The following is a 27,807-nucleotide window of genomic DNA, read 5'->3' as shown; positions in this document are numbered from 1 at the left end:
GGAGGCAAGGACAAAGCTGGGAATGGAACCAGTGTGTGGAAACTGATTAACTCCTTAAAATATCTGTATGACGTATGTCATTATTTACACATTTTATGTATCCTTTGATGTATGAGTATAAATATCACTGTTAAACGCTTTATGCTAGCACACTTTACTTCGGGCCTGGGATGCCAGTGGTAAACCTGTCCTCTTTGCTGCAGCAAAAATAAACAGACCTTTGGTCATTGATTTTTTTCACTCCGGCTCTCCGTGTCAAAAACTCCTTTGTAAATGCATTTGTAAGTATCTGCAAATATGTGCATTTGACAGCTTTCTCCTTTTTCAATGTGTGCTGCATTGTGCAGCACACATAGAAGAAGCAAATTGCCATGGACGATGATTAACGTGCAGGAAGGGACACCATCCTGCACATAGACAATCATTAAAAATTACGCTTTGGTATTTCTATGTGTGCTGCATTTTGCAGCATACATAGAATTGCCAAATCACCATTATAGATTGTTTATGTGCAGGAAGGGACACATTCCTGCACATAAACAATATATCCCCTCAACGCAGACACCCTTGCACTATAGTACAAGGATGCCTGTGTTGGCTCTAGGCAGCTTAATTCAATGCCAGCGCAGGGGGAAGCACAGGTGTGAGCCATATTTCTCTAAATACGCCGCACCCCTGCGTTTCAAAAGTGGCGCAGCATGGCGCTGCTATTTTTGGTGCAGCACCGCACTGCGCCACTTTATCACACATCTGGGCCTATGTGTGGCCAGTAGCCTGGGTTCAAATCCCATCTCACCCACATCACTAAATTGTGTGATTTAAGTCAAATCAACTTACTTAATTTGAGAGCACTATCAAGTACTTCAGTAAAATGTTTGAAAAAATAATCAAAAGCTTGCTGTTGCTTTCTTTCCAAGAAAGATTGGGTAGGAGTGATGCCTGTGTCACCATGCAAAAGGGCATCAATTTACTGTTTAACAAGGACATTGCACCATCTGAATGTAGCATACCTAGAAACAATCTCATATAGCACAGTGCAAAAAAATAGTAAATAAGTGCAATAATAAAAGTAAATACATACATTGATAAAGTAGTAATGTATGGCCACACCTCGGATGTGTCTGTTAAATTGATCTTTTGTCATGAATTTTGACCCTTTGTCCTAACTTTTTACAGACCTGTCCTTAATTTGCCCCATGCCAGGTGGTTACCCTAGAACACTGATACTCAAAGTACAGCCTGGGGGCGCATGCGTCCCTCCTGAACTTTTTCATGTGGCTCCCTGGTGAACAGCAGCTCCAGGATTCTATTTACTGACTCAGCACAAACAACAGAAATGCTGAAGAACCAAGCATTTATTTAAAGGTTAACTAGTGTTAAGGATCTAGGGAGTGCTGCAAGCTAAACTTTAGAAACAACTTCATTTTCAATAGCATTTTGCAGCAAAAGTATAAAAATATGTCAGTCTCTCAAAATTCTAAAAGTTTATTCAATTAACATGCGGAACTTTTTCACCTTAGTACATCAGATTATATGAGCTCTTTGAACAAGATTAATTTATAAGTGATAGTTTTCAAACATGAATTTAGAAACAATATTTTTTCCCCAAACACTGACAACAATGACAATAGTGATCTAAAGAGGCAAGGCAGTTGTTAGATGCACTTTCTGGGCGGGCCTGGTTCCAATTATACATGCACCACATTAAAGTTTGTTAAATCACACATAGGAAAACATATACTTCAATATGTGATGATGAAGAAAAATGGGTGGAAGTGAAATAAAACAATAGCCTAGGATCACACATTAGTATAGCGGAGAAGCCGGAATTAATCCCAGGTTTTCTGGTTTCATATTGTTCAGTTCAGCTACTAGATTGGCTTTGCTTACCCTACACCGCCCAACAGCCACCCAGCTGGCAACAATGTGGCCTTTGGTCACATCACAGACCCAACTTTTTGCCCCCTAGGAAAATGTTTGCGAGCACCCATGCCCAAGACCAAACAGAAGACGTGTCTTTCATCTATAAACCACAAGGTCGCAGTCAAAAATTGGAATGGAAGGTGAAAACGTCGTCCTTCTGAATGGAAACAGAGGAAGGACAATAATGTGAAATCGTGTTAGGTACACGGTTATAGCAAAGTAGACAGTTTGTCGCCATGGAGCTGAAGTGAAAAATCGCTTCAAACACCGCGCGCTTGAACAACTCAATAAATAAAAATGTTGTTAAGCAACAAATGAAGACTTTAAGTTCTAAATTAATAAGCTTTTAGGTACAGCTTGCGTATAATCACACAGTAATGTAATGCTGAAATAGAATACTTATCAATGGACATGACTGAAATACTATCATCACTGATTACAATTGAAGATCCTGGAAAAAATATGGTATTTATTTGTCTTTACTGGAGAAACCTTTAGTGACTAATGTGCTGATAAAATTCTAAGATGGCTGCCTTGTTAGTTGCCTTTATTGTGGGAGTACCCGTAGCCCTCTCGCTGTTGCTGACCCCAGTGCTGTTCAACGCTGTCCGCGGCCAAACTGCTCGACTTCTGGTGGTGTAGGGAAAGCAGCTAAAATGCCGGTCTATACCCCGGACGAGAAGCTGCGGCTGGAGCAGCTGCGAACGCTTCGACGCCGCTGGCTGAAGGACCAAGAGCTCAGTCCGCGGGAGCCAGTAGTACCCCCTAAGAAGCCATGGCCCGTGGAAGCCTTCTGGCAGCGCTTCTTGGAGCCCCGTACTTTCTGGAGGCTATCTGTGAGTGACCCTTGGGGGAGGGTAGACGTCAGCTTGGCGGTGACAAGTCGGCTTGCAGATAGATATTTGTGGCTGTGTCGTAGATTAAGATTTTTGGTTATTCTTAATCCTTTTTATTACACCTATGTGCACGTAGTCGAGTTAAAAGGTCACGTTTCACAGCAAGAGATATTTGGCACATGTAAACTTTATCACGTTCTGTTGGAGCCTTAACAGTTGTTAATTGCTGGAGCTGATTTTTTTTCGGGTGAGGAGACATATGATTAAAATAAGGGGCTCGGCTCTATCCACCATTCTAACCTTGTGCCTATGTTCCCACCTGTTCACCCACCACTTTAACTGAACTCAGCACTTTAGTTCGACTCAGGATGTCTTGGTATGCAGCCTGAGCTAAACTGTATTGAATGGTCATGCTTAAGCAATCTCTTTGGCACAGTCCATAACAATATTTAATAGAGGCCCTTCGTTGTTCCCGACTTTAGAGCAAGGGAATATATAGCATCAATAAATACTCGAAAAGTTGCTATAGTTCCAGAGTAATAAAATTCATCCTTACAGTGGTTACTTTAAACTAAGGTGCCCGAATACATCTAATTAGCTAAATGTAATTGTGCCTGAAGTGCTGTATAAATCAGCGTGGAATTCAATGACATCACTTAAATAAGTATTGCATAGGGGAGCTTTGAAAAATGTAAAATAAATGGTGTTTACAAGCACAGGGCAGATAATCCATACAGCATATATTTACCTACTTAATTATACATTTTATGTTTGCAGCCCAGGTCCTTGTGGGCGTTGGAGTACTGAACAGGAGATAGTGGTGCGATACTGTACCTATGGCGTTTCTAGAAATCAGTTTTTGGGAGGCTCACAATGGCCCACATAAAAGCTGGCAGACCCTCTTGCAAAGGGCAGTCATGAAGAGAGTGACTATCTGTGTACGTGCATACATATACGTTAATTTTCTTGCAGGTATCCATGTGTGTGTGTGTGTGTGTGTGTGTATATATATATATATTTATATAGCAAAAACGAAAATACCAGTCCTGCCCCTGTGGGCCTCTGTAATGGCAAGTGCACACTGGTTATAGTAGTCCTGCAAAGTCGTATTCCCCAAGTGGGTTGCTAGAGCCAAACATGAAAAACAAAGTGCATAACCTATGTAGGCAAGTTCACAGTAAAATTGTCGGTTTTGCTAAAAATATCCCAACCATGTTGTTCAAATGTGACCATGAATCTAGTCACAACGACCTGCTCCGATGTGCAGTGGGCACTTTCCCGGCTGGACAAGCCGGTTATAAACAGCAAAAACGAGATGTCCTCAATGAAAGCGCGCTCCCAACTGGTTATAATAAGGGTTTTGAAAACAAAGCCAGCAACTCACAGTGAGTCCTTGAAGCATTTTCATTTTTTCTGGCCTTTAGTAGTAAAGTCATCTCTGGACACATGTTTCCGGGTTGATTTTTTTTTTTCTTCATTTGCTTTGGAGCTGTTTAAATGCTGCTCAGAGCCACAGATACCCAAGGTTGAGCGAAATATTTTCTTGAACAGTTGATTTATGAGATGGCGCATGAGGAAAAGGGAATACTTTTCCTAAGCATTCAGGTCCAAGAAGCAGATTGAAATAATTTGATTCACTTGATTCTTAAAAGAAAGATTAGATTAAAAAAGTACAGCTTACGTTTCTGAGAGCCTTTGCAGGTAAAGGTGGAGAATCTGAGTAAGAGGGCCACCACAAAGTAGACTATATAGAGGAGTGGAAGACAATGAACAATGCTAGAGGGACAATATAGATATTAAGGAGAGTCCGGCTAAGTGAGGAGCCATGAGGCACCCTATATGTCACTAGTTTAGAAGACATTTGAAAAAGGGTGAAACATACAGATTGAAATCTGCCAGAGATGAAACGGGTAAGCCATTTAAGAGCTGTAACATAGGTTCTACAGTCAGTCATCTTAACAAGATACAATGGGGAAACCTTATTGAATGGACTAAAAGGAGAAGGGCAACAAAGCCCCTATTTTGTATAATGGTCCTGATGTCATCCACAGAGGCAAACAAGACAGTTTCTGCACTAAGTGCAGGTGAAACCAGGATTGTGTGCCATTCAGTAGGGTGGTAATTTCATTGTAAGAATAGTGCTGCGTCTTGATCTTTTCTTTAACCCCTTCGCTGCCAGGCCTTTTCCCCCTCAGGTGCCAAGCCTTTTTTTGGCTATTTGGGGTAGTTCGCGCTTAGGTCCTCATAACTTTTTGTTCACATAAGCTACCCACTCCAAATTTGCGTCCTTTTTTTTCCCAACATCCTAGGGATTCTAGAGGTACCCAGACTTTGTGGGTACCCCAGAAGGAGGCCAAGAAATTAGCCAAAATACAGTGAAAATTTTCGTTTAAAAAAAAAAAAAAAAATGAGGAAAAGGGGCTGCAGAAGAAGGCTTCTGTTTTTTTTCCTTGAAAATGGCATCAACAAAGGGTGTGCGGTGCTAAAATCACCAGCTTTCAGGAACAGGCAGACTTGAATCAGAAAACCCAATTTTTCAACACAATTTTGGCATTTTACTGGGACATACCCCATTTTTACGATTTTTCGTGCTTTCAGCCTCCTTCCAGTCAGTGACAGAAATGGGCATGAAACCAATGCTGGATCCCAGAAACCGCAACATTTCTGAAAAGTTGACAAAATTCTGAATTCATCAAGGGGTAATTTGTGTAGATCCTACAAGGGTTTCCTACAGAAAATAACAACTGAAAAAACAAAATATTGAAATTGAGGTGAAAAAATCCGCAATTTTTCTTTACGTTTTACTCTGTAACTTTTTCCTGCAATGTCAGATTTTTTAAAGCAATATACCGTTACGTCTGCTGGACTCTTCTGGTTGCGGGGATATATAGGGCTTGTAGGTTCATCAAGAACTCTAGGTACCCAGAGCCAATAAATGACCTGCACCCTGCAGTGGGTTTTCATTCTATACCGGGTATACAGCAATTAATTTGCTGAAATATAAAGAGTAAAAAATAGCTATCAAGAAAACCTTTGTATTTCCAAAATGGGCACAAGATAAGGTGTTGAGGAGCAGTGGTTATTTGCACATCTCTGAATTCCGGGGTGCCTATACTAGCATGTGAATTTCAGGGCATTTCTCAAATAGACGTCTTTTTTTACACACTCTCTTATATTTGGAAGGACAAAATGTAGAGAAAGACAAGGGGCAATAACACTTGTTTTGCTATTCTATGTTCCCCCAAGTCTCCCGATAAAAATGATACCTCACTTGTGTGGGTAGGCCTAGCGCCCGCGACAGGAAATGCCCCAAAACGCAACGTGGACACATCACATTTTTTTAAAGAAAACAGAGGTGTTTTTTGCAAAGTGCCTACCTGTAGATTTTGGCCTCTAGCTCAGCCGGCACCTAGGGAAACCTACCAAACCTGTGCATTTTTGAAAACTAGAGACCTAGGGGAATCCAAGATGGGGTGACTTGTGGGGCTCTGACCAGGTTCTGTTACCCAGAATCCTTTACAAACCTCAAAAGTTGGCTAACCAAACACATTTTCCTCCCATTTCAGTGACAGAAAGGTCTGGAATCTGAGAGGAGCCACAAATATCCTTCCACCCAGCGTTCCCCCAAGTCTCCCGATAAAAATGGTACCTCACTTGTGCGGGTAGGCCTAGCGCCCACGAAAGGAAATGGCCCAAAATACAATTGGACACATCCCATTTTTTTTTATTTTTTTTACAGAAAACAGAGGTGTTTTTTTGCAAAGTGCCTACCTGTAGATTTTGGCCCCTAGCTCAGCCGGGAAACCTACCAAACCTGTGCATTTTTGCCCAAAACACAACATGGACACATCTCATTTTTTCACAGAAAACAGTGCCTACCTGTGGATTTTGGCCTCTAGCTCAGCCGGCACCTGGGGAAACCTAGCAAACCAGCACATTGTGCCTAGTTTTTTTACCTAAAATCTACCAATCTGCCCCCAGAAATGGCCCAAATACAATTTGCCCCTCCAGGGGAGCGACCCTTGCCTAAGGGGTCGCTCCCCATCTCTAAAAAAACAAACAAAAAAACAAACAAAAAATAAATAAAATTGCCCTGGCGCCTAGAGGTTTCTGAGCCCCCGGGGGCAGATCGGCCTAATAACATTAGGCCGATCTGCTCCCAGGGGGGGCAGAAATGGCCTAAAATACATTTGCCCCCCACTCCCCCCCCTACCCCCTGGGAGCGACCCTTGCCCAAAGGGTCGCTCCCTTATGACAATTTCCAAAAAAACTAAATATCCCTGGTGTCTAGTGGGCGTTTCAAAAGCCGGATTGCAAGCAATCCGGCTTTTGAAACGCTTGGAGGGACTTCAAAGGGAAGGAAATACATTTCCTTCCCTTTGAAGCCTCTCAGGGCCTCCCCACGTGATCGAAAGAGAAATGCAAAGCATTTCTCTTTCGATCGCGCTGGAAGCTCAGCTTCCAGCGTGATGGGGGAGGCTCTGTGATTGGCAGCGTGCACTCGGGGTGGAAGGGAAAGGGATTCCCCTTTCAGCCCTGGCCTGGGGGGTGGGAGGGCGGCCCTCGTGGGGAGCGCTAGCGCTTCCCCTGAGGGCCGGTCGCAGGACATAATGGTTACGTCCATGGCGCCACACGGGCGCTGCCATGGACGTAACCATTACGGCCATGGCGGGGAAGGGGTTAATATATTTGATTGGAAAGGAAGGAGTGAGATGGACTGATAGTTAAATAATGACTTGGAGTCCGCCATTTACCTACACCATGTGTGTTGAAGAAAATTGTTTAGAATATTTCCAACTTACACAAGCGCACGTTTATTGGTTTATCAATGCTTTTTGTAAATTTTTAGCAAACTTAGGACTGTGCTTCTTGCAAATTGTTCATGTTATGATTTTTGCATTGGAAGTAATGATGGATGTAATTATGTTTTGGTATGAGGAGATCACTAATACATAGGGGTACTGTTTAGATAGTGATGTGATATTTTGATTTTTATTGTCTCCAAGTATCTCTTGAGGTGGTCATTCACTTCTTTTCAGTTAACGTTAAGGCAAAGTATGTATTGTCACTGTTTTAAAGGTGTTGCTTGTAAAGGTTGAAGAGCGGAGTGGATATAATTCATCCACATGCAGTTGGATCAGATGTAGATTTAAGGTGCTCTGTTTGAATTGTTCCCCCCCACCCACGCCCCATTTTATATGCCACATGACCGTCCTTATGGGACTCTGGCATCAATGGCTATTCTGGTCTTCATAATGGTCAGTAGTATTTCATAATCTGCCTAAAGCTGAGTGGATGCAAGACTTCACCTTGTGATTAAGAGTGTATCAAAGATGACTTGCAATTTCTCTTTTTTCTGTTGTGGGTTGAATCTACTTTGTCTCCACAGCAGTTTGTTCCCCGGCTGCAAAGTTCATTAAGCGTGTTTTGACAAAAAACACTACTGACTGTCAAGGGTTTAAACATTTTTTTATTTCTAGTTCAGGATAACGTGGTGCAATGGCCATTTCTTTTTCTTTTTTCCCCAAAAAAACTACTCACCTGAAAGTGAGAATTTGGTATGCCCTACAGTTTGATTAGTACCTCTGGAATGTCAAAGCTTTGATAGGGACTCAAGGGTTTAATGTCCTACATCACATGGTCATTCTACCCTACTCTCCCTACCTTGTGCATTTCCGGAGTCCTTGAGCCTCCTCACTTAGTACCACTGTGCCTTCCCACTGCCTCTTGTCTGTCTTGAGGTACTTGTGGACTCAGCTGTTAAAAGGCCATTTCCAAAAAAGTTCCTAAGATGAATTTTCCAGCAACTCTGAAGCTTCCTTCTGTTGAGACAGAGGAAGAGTGAGATTAAGGGAGTTGCGGTGAATGGAAATGAGGACTTCTAAAACAGATTCATCTGCTACCTCCCTGACAATTGGTAAGCGGCTATTCATTAAACTCGTTTTGGTATCACTTTTTCTTCTCAGTTTGTTCAGGTGTGGTTCTGCTTTAGGTCCTGTATATTATGTTAACCAGTTCCACTGAGCAAAGATTGCTCCCTCAACAGCCTGTTATTTACATTTGTTTTTAAAGCCTCAAGCTCTGCACGTTTCGCTAAAAGTGATACTCTAGTAAATGAGACACATTATTCCACTGCCTAAGAGTTTAACAATCTTCACGCTGGTTTATTTTATTTTTTGGGGGGGATGACGGGAAGGGTTAATAAATGCTCACCAGATCCCAAAAGCACAATGGAGGTCGGTCTGTGGTATCTCATAATCAAGAAACTACCACTTCCCAAGAGATTATCCAGCTACCATTCTTTCATATTGCAATTAAACAACAAACCATCACTTCATGTTTCAGCACAAAGATTTTAGAAAACCATTGTCCCTTTGTCCTGTGGATGACTGGCCTCTGGAAGGACATCATTACTTCTGTATTAATCCTGTGTCAATTTAATTTGTTTAACTCTCCACTTGAATGTAACTGAGTTTATGGTTGTGATACTTCTGTTTGCCAAGGCGATGTCTCAGTTTTTGTCCTAAACAATACTGTTGATTAACCAGCAGTCCTGGAAGTACTAGATACATTAACATCAAAGGGCATGGTAAACATTGACCCCAAGACGGCACAAGATAAAACTAGCCCATTACATGTTTATGTTCAGGATAACACATCACTTTCTTATTCAATTTTCTCAGCTATGGGTGCTATATCCTTTACTCTTTCAAAAATGTCATATCTTTTCACATCACTCAACTTTATTAAATAATCAGGTATAAGCCATGAAGGCTGACTCTGACAAAATGGCATTATTACATTACCTCAGCAGATTACATACATAACAATTTAGAAAAATATTATTTTAGTTATTCTGGTGATTGAGTTTGATCCACTAGTTTTAAGAAGTTGCCATTACCTCCATAACTAAACCTACAAATGGAAACTGTGATCACCCGAACTTCACCTTGCCCTATCATCATCATCACCTCCTCTCTGATTGCCCAATCCTTTGACTCCCCTTTAGTTTCTTTTTGCAAAGTAATAAAGGAGGAGGTAGGTTATTTGAACAGGAACTCCATCAGTACCATTATTTGTAGTACTTTTGTAAATAATCGCTCGTGTATAGGTTGATCCGAGTGTTGTTCAAAACAGTTAAGACAGTGAAGATTTTGTCCTTAAATGAAGGCTAAGGAAATTTTTCAAAAGTCAAATATGTTGCAGAATCAGAGTTGTAGAACACCTCGCAACCTGGTAATGGCACTACAGACATCAGAAGTGAAATGTTCTCAATATTTCTGACTCAAGCAAAAAAAAAAAGCATTGTCGTTTAAAATCCAGAAAACGTGGATACTACTGCTAACAGTGACCTAACAAATCAACCTATTCACCTGTCTGCTATTGTAGTTTGTGTTTAGATGTGCACCATTAACCCGTCTTCATATTTCTGTGACGGAGATGAGAAAAATGGACACAAATAAGTTTCACATCCCCTTTCAGTAGACTGATGTTGCTTAGATGCAGCTTGTGGGATTGAAACAAATATACAGATTAAACAAATTAATTAAACGTATGCTAAGTGAAGTTTTTGACTTGTTCATGTCTCTTTTACGGCCTATTCAGAAACTTCTCGTAGAATGCTTAGATGTCAAAAGCCTGTAATGTCCACCACCATAATGTCCAGGAACAGGTAGGGAAACAAGAAAACTGTAACTGTTAACCAAAACAGTTCTCAGTCATTGCACCAACTCCATCCTGAGTGCTTCAAATCGGATGCTGCTCATAGTCATAACTCCAACGTTGGTACCAGCCTGACTGTTTCAAATAGTATAAACATAACGAAAGCCAGTTTTCACTCAGTGAGGGCAGAGTTGAGTCCTGAAGCTTTATACTTTTATTCTGGAGCTTTCCAAAGCTGGGTTGGAACCCACAAATATTAATTTAGTATCCTTCTGAGGGCCCAGATAACATTTTATGAGGTTCGTAGCATCATTCGCATAACCTTATAGAGCTAAGTCTTGGGATGTTACAGCTGTTAAATGTTTGGAAGATCAGGCAAAGACATTACCAGAATCTTCTGCGTATACCATTCTTAAGTTGATAACATTTTAAATAGGCAGTCTGACATTTTTTCTATGGACATTTTTCTAAAACGTGTACAAAAATCTAACTAGCCAACCATAATTGGGTCAGAACATGTTCATCTTTCTAAAGCACTAACCTAGTTGCATCTAAAACATTTACTTAAAAAGGCTTCAAGGGGAGACCAAGTGAGACAGTTCTTAGCTTGGTTAGCACCAAACTGAGCTTCAAAGAAAAAAAGTATGATTAATTGAACATTCCTGCTTGTGGTGCCGTGGGAAACCTTAAGTAACTTAAGGGTATCTCAGCATTACTAATAGTTAATGTATTTATCTCCACTGATTCTTAAGTGCTCTACCACTTTGGATTTTGATTTAACAGCAGTAAAAACGTTATTAGAAGACTTTTAATCTCTGATTTAAACAGTAACCTGTTTTATGAGTAAAACATGTTACTCCCTTGTCTATTTATTATACAGCTGTTATAATGTTCACCAGGCATCGTTTCATGGTCAACTTAAGCCTGTAGCGGAAAAAGATGCATTTGTATTTTAGTTATTCATTTATTTATTTTTTAGTGCTTATGGGCTGCTGGATTACATGTTTGCCAGTGCCATGGCTTCATTAAGTGTCTACCGCAACCTGAGGGTGACAGTCACCCCTGGTTAGTCAGCATAAAATGGGAACACCTGAGAACAATAACAGTTTTAAGTCTATAACATTGTAACAGATGAGCACCCAAATAGGAAATCCTCATATCAGGAAATTTGACAACACCCAGCCATTTATGGCGAGAGAAAGACTGCAAGGTTGATTAGCCATAAAAGAAGTCAACCACTCAAAAGATGTATTAATGCATTGCAGACTAAAGATCATCTATACCCAAGGGATTCATTAAGAAGGCACCGTGGAGATAGTATAGAGAGGCATTCGCCTAAGATTCTGTGAAACTCATCAAAACAGAGTCCTGACACAGGTACACAAAAGAAGTAATGGACCAGTACACCACTCTTGCACAAATGGTACGCCCTCAAAGGACCCCCATGAATAGAATTCTAAATGTAGCCACAGCTTTTGAGACTTGAACCACAGCTTTAACCAAGAAACGACAGAAGGGAAACAACACAGTCTGCATTAACCTTGTCTAGAGAGACATTCTGTGCCAAAATGCCATTGTATCATTCTGAAGCCAGGCCCACAGTTGTTTGATCTCGCTAACTGAAGTGGAACAAGCGGAGGACGTAGCTTCGGCGGGTGTTTGGGATGTGACCCCCCCCCCCCTCCAAAATAAATGCATTCTTGGCTTTGGAGTTGGGGCCCTGCGATGGGTCTACTGTGCCGGTGTAAAAACGGAGACCCTTGATATAATACGGGAGAGAGACGAAGATATACATCTGGTGGGTGAATTTCAAAATGTGAAACAAGATAACTTGGAATCAATACTGGCTAACCTGCTCGTCCAAATGGTTTGTTTCTAGGCAAAGATGTAATTTCACACAGCCTCCTTTTTCTTTATTATCGTATATAGGAGCTTTTTTAAATACGTGAGTACATATGTGGTGTGCAAGCTCCATTAATTTTTCATTTGAAGGTCTATAATGTTGCTCCATCTAGAATAAAAATCCAGCCAACTTTAGGGTTTACAGGACTACTGACTTGCCCCTCAGTTAACTATTGGTATTGTCATCTGGGGGCAAGCCATTAATGTTTTTAAGTTTGTGTTTAAAAATTATCACTTTTAATAAATGTCAGTCTATGTGGTGATATAATGGGAAACACTTCCGTATAATAAAGAAATAGACTTCTTTTTAATTTTGAAGAGATTGTATTATACTTTTACATTATGTTACTTGCGTCAGATATATATGCCAAACACTTTTATGGCTTGGCTTGTGCATGGATTCTTGGAGCCAAGCAAGGCACTCGGCTCGGCCCACCCGTATTTGCGACTCTGGGCTAGTACATTGGGCAGTCAGTCACTTGATAGAGTGATATTTAAAAAGTGAGGACTTGGAAAACCTGGAGCGCTTCGATTTGACAACACTACTATCAAGGCTTCATGTAGCAGAGATGAAGTGTGCATGCAGTGAAAATACATTTAAAATAAGTGGTATCAGGGCAGAGACTCCAGGCCATTGAGTTGTACATGACCATATTGATGAGTTCCCATTGAGAATTACCAGGCCCAGGGGCCAGGGGCATAGGTTGAGGGGGAGAGGTGCTGGGGTGTGACACCCCTCAAATGCATTCTTGGCTTGATGATTGAGACTGCAGACCCTAATCTGGGTTTCCTTAATCTGTGTCAGTTTTTCTTGTTCTAATTTCATTAAGGACTTTTAACTCATGTGTATCTAGTGTTTAGTTTATCAGAAAAGTAGCAAATCTTAAAACCAATAGAAGTACTCCATAAATGGGTGCAAATGTACGACTGTTTGGAATTTACAAACATAGGCAGTTGTAGAATTGGAAAGCTGCACTAGTCCTGTTTCAGATTTCCAGACATACTACTGGCAATCAAGCACCCAAAAGATGGTGGTATGAACGCTTGCAAATAGTGTAACCATTGGCATTCTCTCTGTGTAGCATTCAAACCCATATTTGTTTGCCCACTGTGCCACTTTAGACAGAGGTCCACCTAATCCAAATCAGTTCTGACCATTGAAACAGTCCATCTTGAGCCTTGGTCATCTCAGCCCTCCACCCTGCAGCCCACTGCTTTTTTTAAGTGGGGAAATTTAAGATTAGCACATCCTGATTCCAGGGTGTAGATTAGTCGGTGGGAAGCTGGATGAGAGACAAGTAATGTACCACATATTCTCCTCCTCACTCCCATCATGCCTGCATCTGAAATCTGCAATGTAAACATACTTTGATCAGTAACTACTCTACTATTGACTTGTCATATATGAGAGCACCAGGAAAAAAACATGCTATATTACAGGTCTTAACCCCTTTGGTGCGGGTGTCGGCCACTGGCCGATGCCCACACTACCTCCCTGGTGCGGGTCACGACCAGTGGGCAACACCAGGGAGGGGGGTGAAAAACGCACTGAGGATTTATTTTTTATTATGATTATTTTTTTTTAATTTATTTTTTAAACCCCCGGGCGACACGGAAGATCTTCTGTGTTTCCCCCCACCCCTTTGTGACATCAGCGAGACGCGCTGATGTCACAGTGTTGTAATGGCCGCTTCCTGCGCGATGGGGAAAACAGCCCCAAGCGCGTCGGGAAGGCCTCGTATGAAAGTGGACCCCTTTCACACAAGGTCTTCCTGAACGTTTTACCTAGCCCTCGATTGCAGCACATCTGCGATCGAGGGCCAGGAAACACCACTAGACACCAGGGATTTCACTTGGGGGCTTCGGGCCCCTCGAAAAATGGGCCAACCCCTCCCCCGGGGGCATATTTTTTAACTTGGAGGTAGGTGTCTCCTGTGGGGGTGCAATCGTGCTCGATCTTGTGGGTTCTCCCAGAAGCTTCCCATTCCCAGGGTACAGAACCAGTTAGTCACATGTCTAAACCATGGGATAGTAACCGCATTCTGTCTCCTTAGTAAGTCGAGAAGGGAATCCCTATATATGACAAGTTCAGGGACAGTCCAAATCCTTATCCTCAAAAGTAAGGGTCTTAGAGCTATTAGATCAGCTATACGGTTGAACCCGAGGCCCAAAAACATTGGGATCAGGGGTGTACTACGATGGCACACAATTAAAGCCCTAGCAAAATAGTTTTCACCCAAAGATAGTCTTTTGCTATTAGAAAACCCCCACATCTCGGCACCATAAGCAGCTGCTCCCTGCGCCTTTGCCAGATAGATTTTAATAGCTGGAGATATAGCTTTGGATGCAGAGCTTTTATAAAAGCGCAGGATAGCGGCCGCTCTGTGCTGGAGGAGCCCCACACTTATGCTAACCTGGTGCTCCCAGTGTAGTTTACTTGAAATCCTCGCACCCAGGTAGTCTATTGATCGAACCTTACTTAAGGGAATCCCATCCAAGTTAACAGTACTTATCCTACAGGGACCAGGGCTGAACACCATTAATTTAGTTTTAGTAACATTCAACTCCAACCCATAATCCATGCAAAATGATTTGGATCTATCAATGAGGATTCGGAGGCCCATAGGGGTCTTAGAAATAAGAAGGGAATCGTCAGCAAAAAGTAAGATAGGGATTTTCTGCGCATTCAGTGTGGGAGCATCATTCTGACAGGAGGACAGTATTTGCACCACCTCATTAATAAATAAGGTAAATAAAATAGGGGCCAAAACACAACCCTGACAAACTCCCCTCTGAATGGGAATATTTTCTGTCAGCTCTCCTTGATTGCCCCATCTTACTTGCGCGTATGTATTTTCATGCAGCCGCTGTAAGAGGTGGATTATGTTAAATGGGGCACCCAATTTATATACTTCCCATAGTTTTTCCTTTGGGGCCAAGTCAAAGGTAGATCGGAGGTCCATTAAAAACAACATATGGATTTTGCTTTGCAAGGACTACATACTTCCAATGTAAAAGCACCAGCCTGAAAACCTGATCTATTGACTGGTTTTTGAAAGCCCGCCTGTAATGAGGAAAGGACCTGATGATCTTGAACCCAACTTAATAGCCTCTCCAGGAGCTGTTTAGCAAAAAACTTCTGCAAATTATCAATAAGGCTAATAGGTCTATAGTTAGCTGGGGAATTTGCATTACCCTTTTTATAGAAAGGGATTATTTCAGCCCCTTTCCAAGAGCTTGGGATTGCACCAACTGCAGCAATTTTATTCGAAATCAGATTTATATACCAGGACCAAATAATTGGTTCTGATTTATATAGATCTCCTGTTATCTTATCTGGGCCGGGTGCTTTACCTGATTTTAGAGAATTAATTGCAGCTACGGTTTCCTCTAGGGAAAAAGTGATGCAATCCTCAGAGGTGTAAGAGTCTGAACTTAATAAATCTGGGCAATCGCTCAAACTGAACCAGCAATGAAGAAACTGAAAAATTAAAAGGAGTAACATGAAGTTGGGTGAAATGATCCATCCATCTCTCAGGTTGTATGTGATTCCTGATGTTGCTCTTGCCACCTCTTTGTCTTGTAGACAATAGTTCTCAAAACATCATATTATTATTAGACTTGGCTGCATCAAGCAATTTCTGCCAAATAGAATCTTCCCATGTCTTTTTAGCTTGCAATATAGCCTTCTTATATATGCGGCTAGCTGGTTGGATCTCTCCTAGGGAGCCGATCATAATATCAGTTTTTAGTACAGACTTAGCCTTTGTGCAATCCTCATTAAACCATTCATTATTAATCATATTGGCATTGAAAGGCTTGGAGCAAGTCTTTTTTATATAAGAAGCTCTGTCATTCCTTCAGCATATCTTCATGAATATTAAGAATGGGAATATTATTAACTTCGTGCTCCTCAAAAGGAACCATTTAATCGACAAACAATTTATAAATCCCACTTATCAAATAGGGGTTAGACAACACCTTAGGCCAGCAAACCTGTGTACGATTGTTATTCAGCAGTGGAGTTGGGACCTCTGTATGTTGAACATTCAGTGACCTCCTAAATACATCCCCATGCCAGGTAAGAAGCAAGGGGTTCTGGTCACTCCTGCACCGGGGTTCCACCTTCATATCCTTTAATAGAGGCAACAGCCTAACGTCCACTAAAAAGTAATCAATTACACTAGAGGACATACCTCGTTTGAATGTAGGCGCTGTATTTAAATCAGAAGGCGTACGCCAGTTGCAAGCCCTAAGTCCATACTTTAAACATAGGGAAGCCAGCTGGGAGGCCACACGAGGGAGTACATTGACGATAATTTGTTAACTGTGGGATTCCCCAGAATTCATCTTCTTCGTCCATTAATCCATTATTCAAAATAGAAGGTTCAAAAGTACAATTCAAATCACCTGCTATTACTAAAATGGTCGAAGAGTGCAAAGTATCCAAAAATTCAGACAATTGGACTAGAATCGGAGACTCAGATCCCCGAGGGACAGACTAAGCATAAACATTAATTAAAATGATCTTAAGGTCCTGATGAAATGTAAATTGTACTCCCATTAGATTAACTGAATCTATCTTTAGTAACGAATGGCCACATTGCAATTCCTTTTTTTAAAGCACCAATAGACCTCCTTTAGCACGGCCTAGACCCTTTTCTGATGGTTGAGCTGCGGTGCTATATGAAAGAAACCCATCTTTATAGATTTGCTCCTCTGCCCAAGTCTCCTGAAAGAGATAAACATCCTGGTTTTTGATATAAGTAACCCACTCTGGGTCTCCCAACTTCCTATCAAGTCCAGCTAAATTTCATGTCATTATAGATAGCTCAGAATTGGCTTACTCAGCTCCAAGAATAGGGCAGGCAACCTCCTTCAAGTGCGTATCCCCATTAGATACCCCAAGGTGCACCTCCTGATCAGCATTTAGTCATTCAATAGCTGACAATGTATAAAGGGTTTTGGGTATCATATATGGTTCACGTTCTTGGATGGGAGCTGGCCTTTTAAAAGGCGTAGCTGGACAAGTTCAAGGTGGATTTAATGCAAGGCTAATGCCAATGCCTCCCATGTCCCTAAAATGGCATGTACGTAATTCAAAGTCCATAAATTGGTCCACCAGTAATCTGTCGACAAGGCGGACGGAAATAAAGTCAAAATTTGACCCCAAAAGGGTACATCTGCCCACCTTAAGGATATCTGTGCGAATGACTGAAAGACAATTACATCAGGTACGTAGCCAACGAATGACCTTGTTAATCAAGGACTCATGATTCTCAAAAGAGTCAGAGGCAACTTGGGCACATCGACCATATAAATAGTACTATCCTTGCTTCTTAATCCCAACCCCTGAGCCAAAGCAGCAGGATGATGGGGGGAAATATATATATATATATATATATATATATATATATATATATAATAATCAGTTTTGTCAATGCATGTGTGGTTTCCCTGGGGGCTGCGATCGGTCCCTGGGAAAACCAGACCAGTTGTCTTGCAGTTGCAGCTTGCATCTTCAACTGACGCATTTCAACTGTAGCTTTTAGGCAGCAATAAAAAAGTCAAGGAGGTCTTGTGATTATGTTTCTGCTACAAAAGAATCAGACTTTTGTCTAGTGGCAGCTTTAGTGCCATAAAGAAGCGCAGAAGGTTTATATGCCTACTGCAAAGAGCAAATCTGTATTTTATGTAAATAGCTGACTACATTAGTAAAGTCAGCCATTACCTGCGCTATAATACAAATAAAATGTATGTGCGGAGTGGGGGGCGGTTATGAAGAGCACTTTTGCTGGGTGGTAATGAGGGATTTCCAAGGAGGAGGACATGGAAGTGGGAGCACCAGTAATGATTTTTGGACTGGGCACAGGAGGTTCTAAAGACTGTGACGAATGGTATATGACAAGGTGTTTTTTTGAGTGTCTTGAGGGAAGAAGCGCAGGTAAGGTGGCCTCTACTGTTGCACGTATCACACACACCAGCAATTTTGTGACTGTCTACGTAGGCTAGTGTTTTAGAGCAACAGTTTAGCCAATAGCAGAGATGGCATCTTGATGGATGACTGCTTCTGACACTGTCACTCGGGTTACAGAGGACAGCTCTGACATAGGATCAGAGACTGAGACACCAGATACTGAGACAGCATCTGAGGGATAGGATAATGGCGCAGACTTTAAGAGTGATTTTTCAGTCGGAGGAGTCCCATTCGATAACTCCTCTTCCAGTAATTATGAGGGAGGTGATGAGGACATTCCTGCTGTCCCTTCGCAAGCATAGTCTGTGAAACAGGGCAATAGTGGGATAGCCCACCCCAGAGAGCAGGTGAATGCGGTGGCAAGCACAGAGAGAGAGAGTGCTCTCTTGGGAGCTCACCAATTTAGTTCAGCCCCAAATTCCACCGCCCAAATCGTATTGTGGTGACATCTATTCCTGTCGTGGGTACTAGGCCTACCCACACAAGTGAGGTACCATTTTTATCGGGAGTCTTGGGGGAATGCTGGGTGGAAGGAAATTTGTGGCTCCTCTCAGACTCCAGAACTTTGTCACCGAAATGTGAGGAAAAAGTGTTTTTTTGTTCTCCAAATATTGAGGTTTGCAAAGGATTCTGGGGAACAGAACCTGGTGAGAGCCCCACAAGTCACACCATCTTGGATTCCCCTAGGTGTCTAGTTCTAAAAAATGCACAGGTTTAGTAGGTTTCCCTAGGCGCTGGCTGAGCTAGAGGCCAAAATCCACAGCTAGGAACTTTGCAAAAAAAACAGCTCTTTTTTTTTTATTTTTAGGAAAATGTGATGTGTCCACGTTGTGTTTTGGGGCATTTCTTGTCGCAGGCGCTAGACCTACCCACACAAGTGAGGTACCATTTATATCAGGAGACCTGGGGGAACGCTGGATGGAAGGAAATTTGTGGCTCCTCTCAGATTTCAGAACTTTCTCTCACCGAAATGACAGGAAATTTTTTTTTTTTTTTTTTGTTGTTGTTTTTTTTTCTGGCCACATTTTGAGGTTTGTAAAGGATTCTGGGTAACAGAACCTGGTGAGAGTCCCACAAGTCAGCCCATCCTGGATTCCCCTGGGTGTCTAGTTTTCAAAACTGTGCAGGTTTGGTAGGTTTCCCTAGGTGCTGGCTGATATAGAGGCCGAAATCTACAGCTAGGCACTTTGCAAAAAACACATCAGATTTCAATGTAAAAATGTGATGTGTCCATGTTGCCTTTCCTGTCGCGAGCATAAGGCCTATCGACGCAAGTGAGGTACCGTTTTTATCGGGAGACTTGGGGGAACACAGAATAGCACAACAAGTGTTATTGCCCCTTGTCTTTCACTACATGTTTTCCTTCCAAATGTAAGACAGTGTGTAAAAAAAGACGTCTATTTGAGAAATGGCCTGTAATTCACATGCTAGTATGGGCACCACGGAATTTCAGAGATGTGCAAATAACCACTGCTTCTCAACAACTTATCTTATGCCCCATTTGGAAATACAAAGGTTTTCTTGATACCTATTTTTCACTCTTTATATTTCAGCAAATGAATTGCTGTATACCGGGTATAGAATGAAAAGCCATTTCAAGGTGCAGCTCATTTATTGGCTCTGGGTACCTAGATCTTGAACCTACAAGCCCTATATATCCCTGCAACCAGAAGAGTCCAGCACACGTAACGGTATATTGCTTTAAAAAAATCTGACATTGCAGGAAAAAGTTACAGAGGAAAACGTGGAGGAAAATGAATGTTTTTTTCAGCTCAATTTCAATATGTTTGTATTTCAGCTGGTATTTTCTGCAGGAAAACCTTGTAGGATCTACACAAATGACCCCTTGCTGAATTCACAATTTTGTCAACCTTTCAGAAATGTTTAAGTTTCTGGGATCCAGTATTGGTTTCACACCCATTCCCGTCACTAACTGGAAGGAGGCTGAAAGCACCAAAAATAGTAAAAATGAAGTATGTCCCAGTAAAATGCCAAAATTGTGTTGAAAAATGTGGTTTTCTGATTCAAGTCTGTTTGTTCCTGAAAGCTGGGAAGATGGTGATGCTAGCACTGCAAACCCTTTGCTGGTGCCATTTTGAGGGGAAAAAAACACAAGCCTTCTTCGGCTGCCCTTTTTTCCCATTTTTTTTTTGTTGTTGAAAAAAACGAAATTTTAGCTGTATTTTGGATACTTTCTTGGTCTCCTCCAGGGGAACCCACAAGCTCTGGGTACCTTTAGAATCCCTAGGATGTTGGAAAAATGGGCGCAAATATAGCTTATCTGGACAAAATGTTATGAAGGCCTAAGCGCAAACTACCCCAAATAGCCAAAGTGGGCTCAGCACAGGGGTTGGGAGGGGGGGCTAGGCCCAGCAGCTAAGAGGTTAAAGAATCGTAAGCCTAACACAATTCAGTAGCCATAATCAATGTGTTGCTTTGATATGCTCTTAAAATAAATCTGGGAAACAGGAAGGTGACGAATTGGATGATGGGAGATAGCCCTGTATTTAAACCGAACTCAAGTCAAGTCGGTATTAATTCCTTCAGAACTTAACTTAATTAGCATCTTATGAAATGAAGAAAATTTGATTTAACACAGTGCAAGCATTTAGAAAATCCAACGCATGTTTACTTTAAACTAAACGAAGTGCAAGAAAATGTTAGCACAGAGAAAGTGTAGCCGAGACTGATCATTCTCTGAGCAGCTTCATTAACTTGTTAGTTGCTTGTACTGCCTCTGTTAAAGTGTGGGGCATTTTCTAAAGTAGTTCTGTTTAGTTAAGAGAGGCTAATTAAATGAATTCTGGTTCATGGAGGTGTATATTTAGCTCATTACTACAACTAACAACATCAAATAATTTACAGAAGTCGTATATTTTGCTTTATAACGAAGGTTGCATTAAATTGTAGGTCTATTAGCCAAGACCTTTTGATTTACTAGAGATATATGTTTCATATACTTACTCATAAGGGCTTTCAGCCAGCCTTCTTCATCCATTGGTCAGTTGTCATTCACACTTTTCTTTCTTCAGCATACAGCAGGGGTCAATTGGTCAGCCCACTTCACCCCACTGGCTAATATCACTGAGAGTGATGGCATTATACCCTTTCACAAGGAGCACTTCCACCCACAGTAGTTCCCTTAAGTGCCAAGAATGATTTGGCAATGTGTGTTTTGAGTCAAAATGTTGCTTTTAGGCATTTCTTCTGCTCCTTCATTTTTCTTTATTTTTTTGTGGATTGTTAAGGACCAAGCAGCTCCCCCCCCCCCCCCCCCCAATCCCCTACAATCACATTTTGTAAATACCTTAACAAAACCAGCATTGTCAAAACCGAAAAGCTGCCGCCAACACCAAAACAGTTGACTTTGCCAGTGCTTTTTCTGTTTGGCATCTTCCCCTTTGCTGGTGCAGTCATGTGTGGTTTGTCTAACTTATGCCTCGAAATACATCTTCTGTAGTATCAGGATGTCCTGTCATGATTCTGAAGTGGCATTATTTGAAAACAGTCTTCTGATTTGGCTTTTAAAGGACATCTATGTCCTTAACAGTAGCCTTTGCTGTATTACCAGAGACAAAAATAGCAGACTGCCTAAATGGAAACCTAGCTTTAGATCCCAAATTCCCCCCTTAACCAAAAAGTGTGATCCTTGGCAGAACATTTTCTTTCGATCAGCTGCAGAATTTAGGCATGACTAAAAGCATGGAGTTCAGAATGCTGTGCAGGTCATACACTGTAAGTGGTACTACATAGATTATTGTTATTGCCCATTCATACATACATTAAAACAGGAAAAAACATATGTTAAAGGAAACTTATTATTGGCTTTTTTGGTTATACCTCAATGTTAAAAAAAAAAAAAAAAAAAAAAAAAAAATGAGATTCAACAAAAAGACACAGTTAAAGTGCAGAAATGTTTATAATTTAAAACAAACACTAAAATTCACAAACTGTGGTTCAAAGCTCCATCCATAACTCAAGCAAACATGCAAACTCTCACACCAAATGCAATGCTGTTGATCCTTCAATAAATGTCTTCTTTCTGCAAGGATATGTACAACTTCAAGAAATTATTTGACATTTCCACTAGCTAACCAACCCCGAAGTTTATGGAAAACATCCTATGTGCAATTTACAAAATTATCAATTCTTTGAATCTCAAATAGAAGGAAAAAAAAGGTCTCACAACGTAACAACCCAGTAAATTCCCTCTCCTTCTTAGTAGTTCAGCCATCGGCTTTTTCCTTTCCACCTTTAAACTTTATAAACTTATAGAAAGCAAGCAGACAAAAATTAAGGCCTATTGGTGGAGCCCTACGCAGGTTTTGTATCGGGATGTTCTTCCATACACATTCCTTTTACACCAGAAACATTAGCAGGGCAGCCTTAGGTAAGACATTGGTGAATATGAAAAAGGCTGCAGACACCCCACTCATGGAAAAAAAACTAACTTGCTAGCTATGAGTATCCTAGCCAATTAACAGGACGATAGTTAAATCTCTCCTATCATAACTAATTTCTTGACATGAAAGCAGCATAAGTGCTTGAAAAAGTACAACACCAACTAATTTATAGCTGCTAGTCAGGATTCAGACTTATGAATCAGACCAAAAATCTTAGTAACTGAAATCTGATAGCATCTCATGGCTATCTTGCAGTCTTGAGTCCCCTTGACCTATCTGAAGCCAGTGATATATTAGATAACTCCACAAAAGAGAAACTGTCATAGACTTAGGCTGGTGTTCTTCCACAACTGGAGTGCACTAATCTTAATACTGCCCAGAAAGTCCATTGGGCAAATAAGCTCATGGAGTGTGCTTTTGAAGTTATTTTCATTCATAGACCCGTTCCTTGTTAACATATACCTGAGCACACTGGCTCCCATATTTGGACAACACCAGCTGCAATTCTAGTTTTATGCAGGTGACTGTTTGATCATCTCTGCAGCGGAAGCTAACTCTGGAATCAAACTAACATCACAAGATGTTTAAATCATATCTGGTACTGCATGATAAAGGCACCAGATTATGTGTATTTCGTGAAAATTCTGTGCTCAAAAATCCCCAAACTCAAAATTATACATATAAAAACAACTCCTCAGCAGCTCCCAAAAAGGTTCTATGACTAACCACAGAAATAAAAAGAAATATTCCTGGACAGCAAGAGGCAAGAAATAAGAATTTCCACTTGTAAAACATATTATGTTCCAAAGAAAAATGCAACTGGGATGGCAGAAAAGAATAGTAATAGAAAAATGAATAAATGTCTAGAAAGGCACTTTATGAACTACAAAAAAAGGACTTGTAGAATTAGCGCATTAGCAAAAACCTTGGATTAAGAGAATCCAAAATGGTGAAAGTGTTTACAAATATATCAGTAAAGTTGGATAAGTAAGGAACAGCATAGCATAAAATATAGCTGAAGTGCTTCAATAGCACCTGGTAGTATTCAGGATACAATGAAAGCTTCTATGCATGATACACAAAGCATTGTGGAAGAAGGTCATAGTGGACACACAACAGCTGTCTGTATGGTTTGTTTTCAGCAAGGAATCTGTTTGCTCTGTTTTGCCAAATTTAAAGGCCACCTTCCAACCAAAGATTAAAGATAAAAAAATGTTTTACGTCCATGAACGTACTATCCCTAAATCCATGGAAAAACTCTAGCCCTAAAAGAAAAGCCAAACTACCTTATCTTAAAAAATCTTGTACTATAGCTGTTAGGATAGTTTAATGGCTGACAAAGACCCATACATGTCTCTTGTCTGTAGTGCAGCCTGTCTCCTGGGATTAAAGTCCAGACTGATGGGGAAATATTCTTCTTTCACTGCCTTCTTACCTTTCTATATGTTACAGTGAAATTTTTAGGTCGCAGCCTACAATACAGCAGAGCTATCTGGTTTGCTAAAGACATCTTGGGAACATTCAGAAAGGTGACCTATAAATGCATTTTTCCTGTTGCTTGCCATTGGCTTTGTAGTTTGTAACTCACGTTTTCTTGCTTTCCATTGGCTGGCTTTATTTGTTTTAGGCTGGCCAGCTTGAGTTCGGTCCATTTTTTTTTTTTGACAAAACCTTATTCACAGAATTCTTCAGAGTTCTCCCTTTCTGTAAACAGGGCTGTAAATCCTTTTCTTACCTCATCACATTTGCTGTGCATTCAAGGACGAAGGTCAAATACCAGGTGCTGTCTTCCAAGGGCACTTGTTTACTTTTCCTTCTCTGACTTCACAGTGACAGGATTTATTTGGAGGGCTGAAAGATTTTTTTTCTAGCACACTACAGCATTTAAATGAACTGTGAAAGTATTTCAGAATATATCGGAAATATGAACGCACAAATGAAGCTCCTTTTTGTTATTTCTGAAGCGTGCTGGAAAGAAATACTTCTAACATGGTCAAAGCAAATTATTAAACTAGGTGATACAATTTCCACATATTTTCATCTGAGCACTGTATACTTTTATGAGTAAAACTGTATGTCTATGCAAATGTAATGTTTATTTCATTTGAAAATGTGTTGTTTGTAATGGCAGTGTGCTACCAAACTATGAATACTCCACTCTACACCACTCCACTGTGCACCACTGGACAGCATTCTGTGCCTCTCTACTCTACCCTGTACTACTTTACTCTACTCTACTTTGTACTACTCTATTCTATGCTTCACATCCCTACTCTGCACTACTGTGCCACTGCACTTTATGCCATTGTCCTCTATGCCAGTACACCTAACGCCAATGCAGTTTATTCTGTAACACTCCACTCTGTGCCCCTGCACTTTACACCAATCCACTGTACACCACTCTAATGTACTCTGCACCACTGCATTCTCCACCACTGTACTCTACACCGTTACCCTCTATGCCACTCTACCCTGCACTTCTGAACTCTATGCCACTTCACCGTGCTCTGAAACAATCTACTCTATGCCACTGCACTATACTCCACTCTGTACCACTCCACGCCTCTGCACTCTACTCCTCTCTGTGCCCCTGCACTCTGTACCATTTCATTCTATGCCACTGCACACTATGCCACTTTGTACTGCTCCACTCTACTCCGCTGGACTCTGCACTACTCTACTTTCTGCTACTGCACTCTGCCACTCAACTGTACTCTGCACCACTTCACTCTACACCACTCCGTGCCACTGCACTCTGCACCACTCAATTCTACGTCACTTCACTCTGCGCCACTCAACTCTGCGCCACTTCACTCTGCACCAATCATCTCTGCGCCACTGAAATTTAATCTGTGCCACTCTGAGTGCCATTCCACTCTGCGCCACTCCACTGCATTGTACACCGCTGAACTCAATGCCACTGCACTCTACGTCACCATACTCTGCAGCACTCTATGCCAATGCACTCTATACAAGTCCACTCCAGTGAATGCCACTCTGTGCGACTCCACACTATGCCATCCCAATACACAACACACTCTGCCACTCCACTCAACAACACTGCTCCACTCATCGCCATTCAACTCTACAGCACTCCATGCTACTCTTCTTTGTGCCACTAACCTTTAGCCATGCTAGTGTACAACATGGCTAAAACACATTGGCAAAATCAGTAGCTCTTGCATAGGCGTGACCTATTGGCTTTGCCAGTGCGTGTGCGTGTGGCAGAGAGTGTTGCAGAATGGAGGTTGTTGGAATGGAGTCAGTGGAGTAGAGAGGTGTGGATTGGAGTATGCAGGGTGTGTAGTGCACTGCCATCACAGGCAACCCAATTTCAGTTGAAATGACAATAACATTTGCACAGACAGTTTTAAATCTGAAACTATACAGCACACAAACAATAATGTGTGAAAATGGCATCACCTAGTGTATTGATTTGTTTTGACCATATTAAAATAGGTTTCCAGCACACTTCAGGATTACACAAAATGTGCTTTGTTTGTGATTTTTTTTAATTGATATATTCTAAAATATTTACACAGTTAATTTACAGGCATTTAAATTTTGTTTTGTGCTAGAAAAAAAACTTTCCTTTCACACCCCCAGTTCATCTCATAAATCCTCTCACGTTAAGTTCAGGAAAGAAAAGTCAACACCAAGCTCCTTTGGAAGACAGAGCCTGACATTTGACCTCTGTCTTTAAATACACAGCATATGTGACAAGAGGAGGGCAAATTTTAAAAGCCTGTTTACAGAAAGCGAGCACTTGTGGAAGACTATAGTAAACATACTATGCTCCATGGGAAGAGACAAATATGTGCTGGACAGCCTAAAACAAATATAGCCAGCAAATGGAAAGCACGCAAATGTCAATTACAAAGCCAATAGTACGAAAAGGATAGAATGCATTCTTAAGTCACCTTTCAGAATGTCCCCAAGACGTCTTTAGCAATCAGACAACCATGCTGTTGTCTGATTGGCTTTGACCTAATAAACAACTTAAAGGCAGGTTGAAAGGTAGCTCACACCCAGGGTAAAATATTTCATTGTCCCTGGGCCTCGCCTCCTCTTTTTTTTTTTTCTTTTTTTTTCTTTTTTTTTCATTTCTTCAAGAGATACTTTATTAGGTTGTTCTTTATTCATCTTTTTATTACCAGCAGTCATTTTGGCATGTAAATAAGACAGCATAACAAAAAAACTTTACTAACTGTGAAGGTGCCAGAAGTTCTGTGTTACGATTTAAATGCAGTTTTTGTGGTTAATTAGATTGTGGAATAATATATATGCTTGTGTATATGTTTATTTCAGATGTTCAAGGCATACAATGCTGGCGTGTTTACTTTAACTCGATTGCTTATACCTGCCTGGGTTGTTCACTACTATGTGAAGTACCATATAATGGTAAGTGAGTTACTGATATTTTTGAGGTTGTATTTGGAATATAAGTACATCTGGATTTATTATCACTCACATTAAAACCAGGGTCTGCAAACTTTTCTGTAATAAGAGCTACTGCTGATCAGTGAAAATCATTGTGCACTACTGAAGGCTAAGCATCTGGTGAATTGTTACCTTACACCCCCACGTCCAGCTTCATTGACTTTATGCCTAATGTCCACAGAGCTAGATGCTATGATTTGAACAAAATATTTTGATTAGGGCCATTATCACAGGGGTGCCATGTGTGTCAGTGAGAGCGTGGCCTGTGGGGGTGGGGGGTATATGAACATGTGTGTACATAAATGGGATATATGTGTACGGATGGCTGAGGACCTGTGTTGCATGTACTTGTGGCGCAGGGCATACTTTTCACCATCTGTGGCACCATTATATGAATAAGACAAACACACAATAATTTCTTTAAATGGGAGAAATTTAAAGGGCAGAAAAATATTCAGCAAAAATATTCCTAATATGGAACATTTTTCTGCACTTTAAATTTCTCCAACTTGAAATAATGGCTGTATTTTTCAGTTATAAATATGGCACAGTGTTTACCAGCCACTGGGAGAAAGATGCCTGCTGTGTATAAAGGCAACACTTTGAAAGGGGACAGAATTAAACTGAAGAGTTAACTTTGTTATATGGATTCAATAAAACTCAT

At 41.0% G+C, this 27,807-nt stretch overlaps 1 protein-coding gene across 1 annotated transcript in view; it reads left to right on the top strand.

The window, feature by feature from the left end:
• Positions 1-2,498: 2,498 nt before the first annotated feature.
• The window catches only part of NDUFB6 (NADH:ubiquinone oxidoreductase subunit B6), a 141,616-nt gene continuing 116,307 nt past the window's right edge, over positions 2,499-27,807 (top strand). Inside the window, exons 1-2 of the mRNA XM_069239727.1 lie at positions 2,499-2,759; positions 27,012-27,104. Of these exons, the coding sequence (XP_069095828.1) occupies positions 2,580-2,759; positions 27,012-27,104 (273 nt within the window). The 5' untranslated portion in view covers positions 2,499-2,579. The remainder of the gene's footprint in view (positions 2,760-27,011; positions 27,105-27,807) is intronic.

The sequence above is a fragment of the Pleurodeles waltl genome, chromosome 1_2 (genome assembly GCF_031143425.1).
Source record: "Pleurodeles waltl isolate 20211129_DDA chromosome 1_2, aPleWal1.hap1.20221129, whole genome shotgun sequence".
Classification (NCBI taxonomy): Eukaryota; Metazoa; Chordata; class Amphibia; order Caudata; family Salamandridae; genus Pleurodeles; species Pleurodeles waltl.
This window is presented reverse-complemented; position numbering and strand designations above follow the sequence as displayed.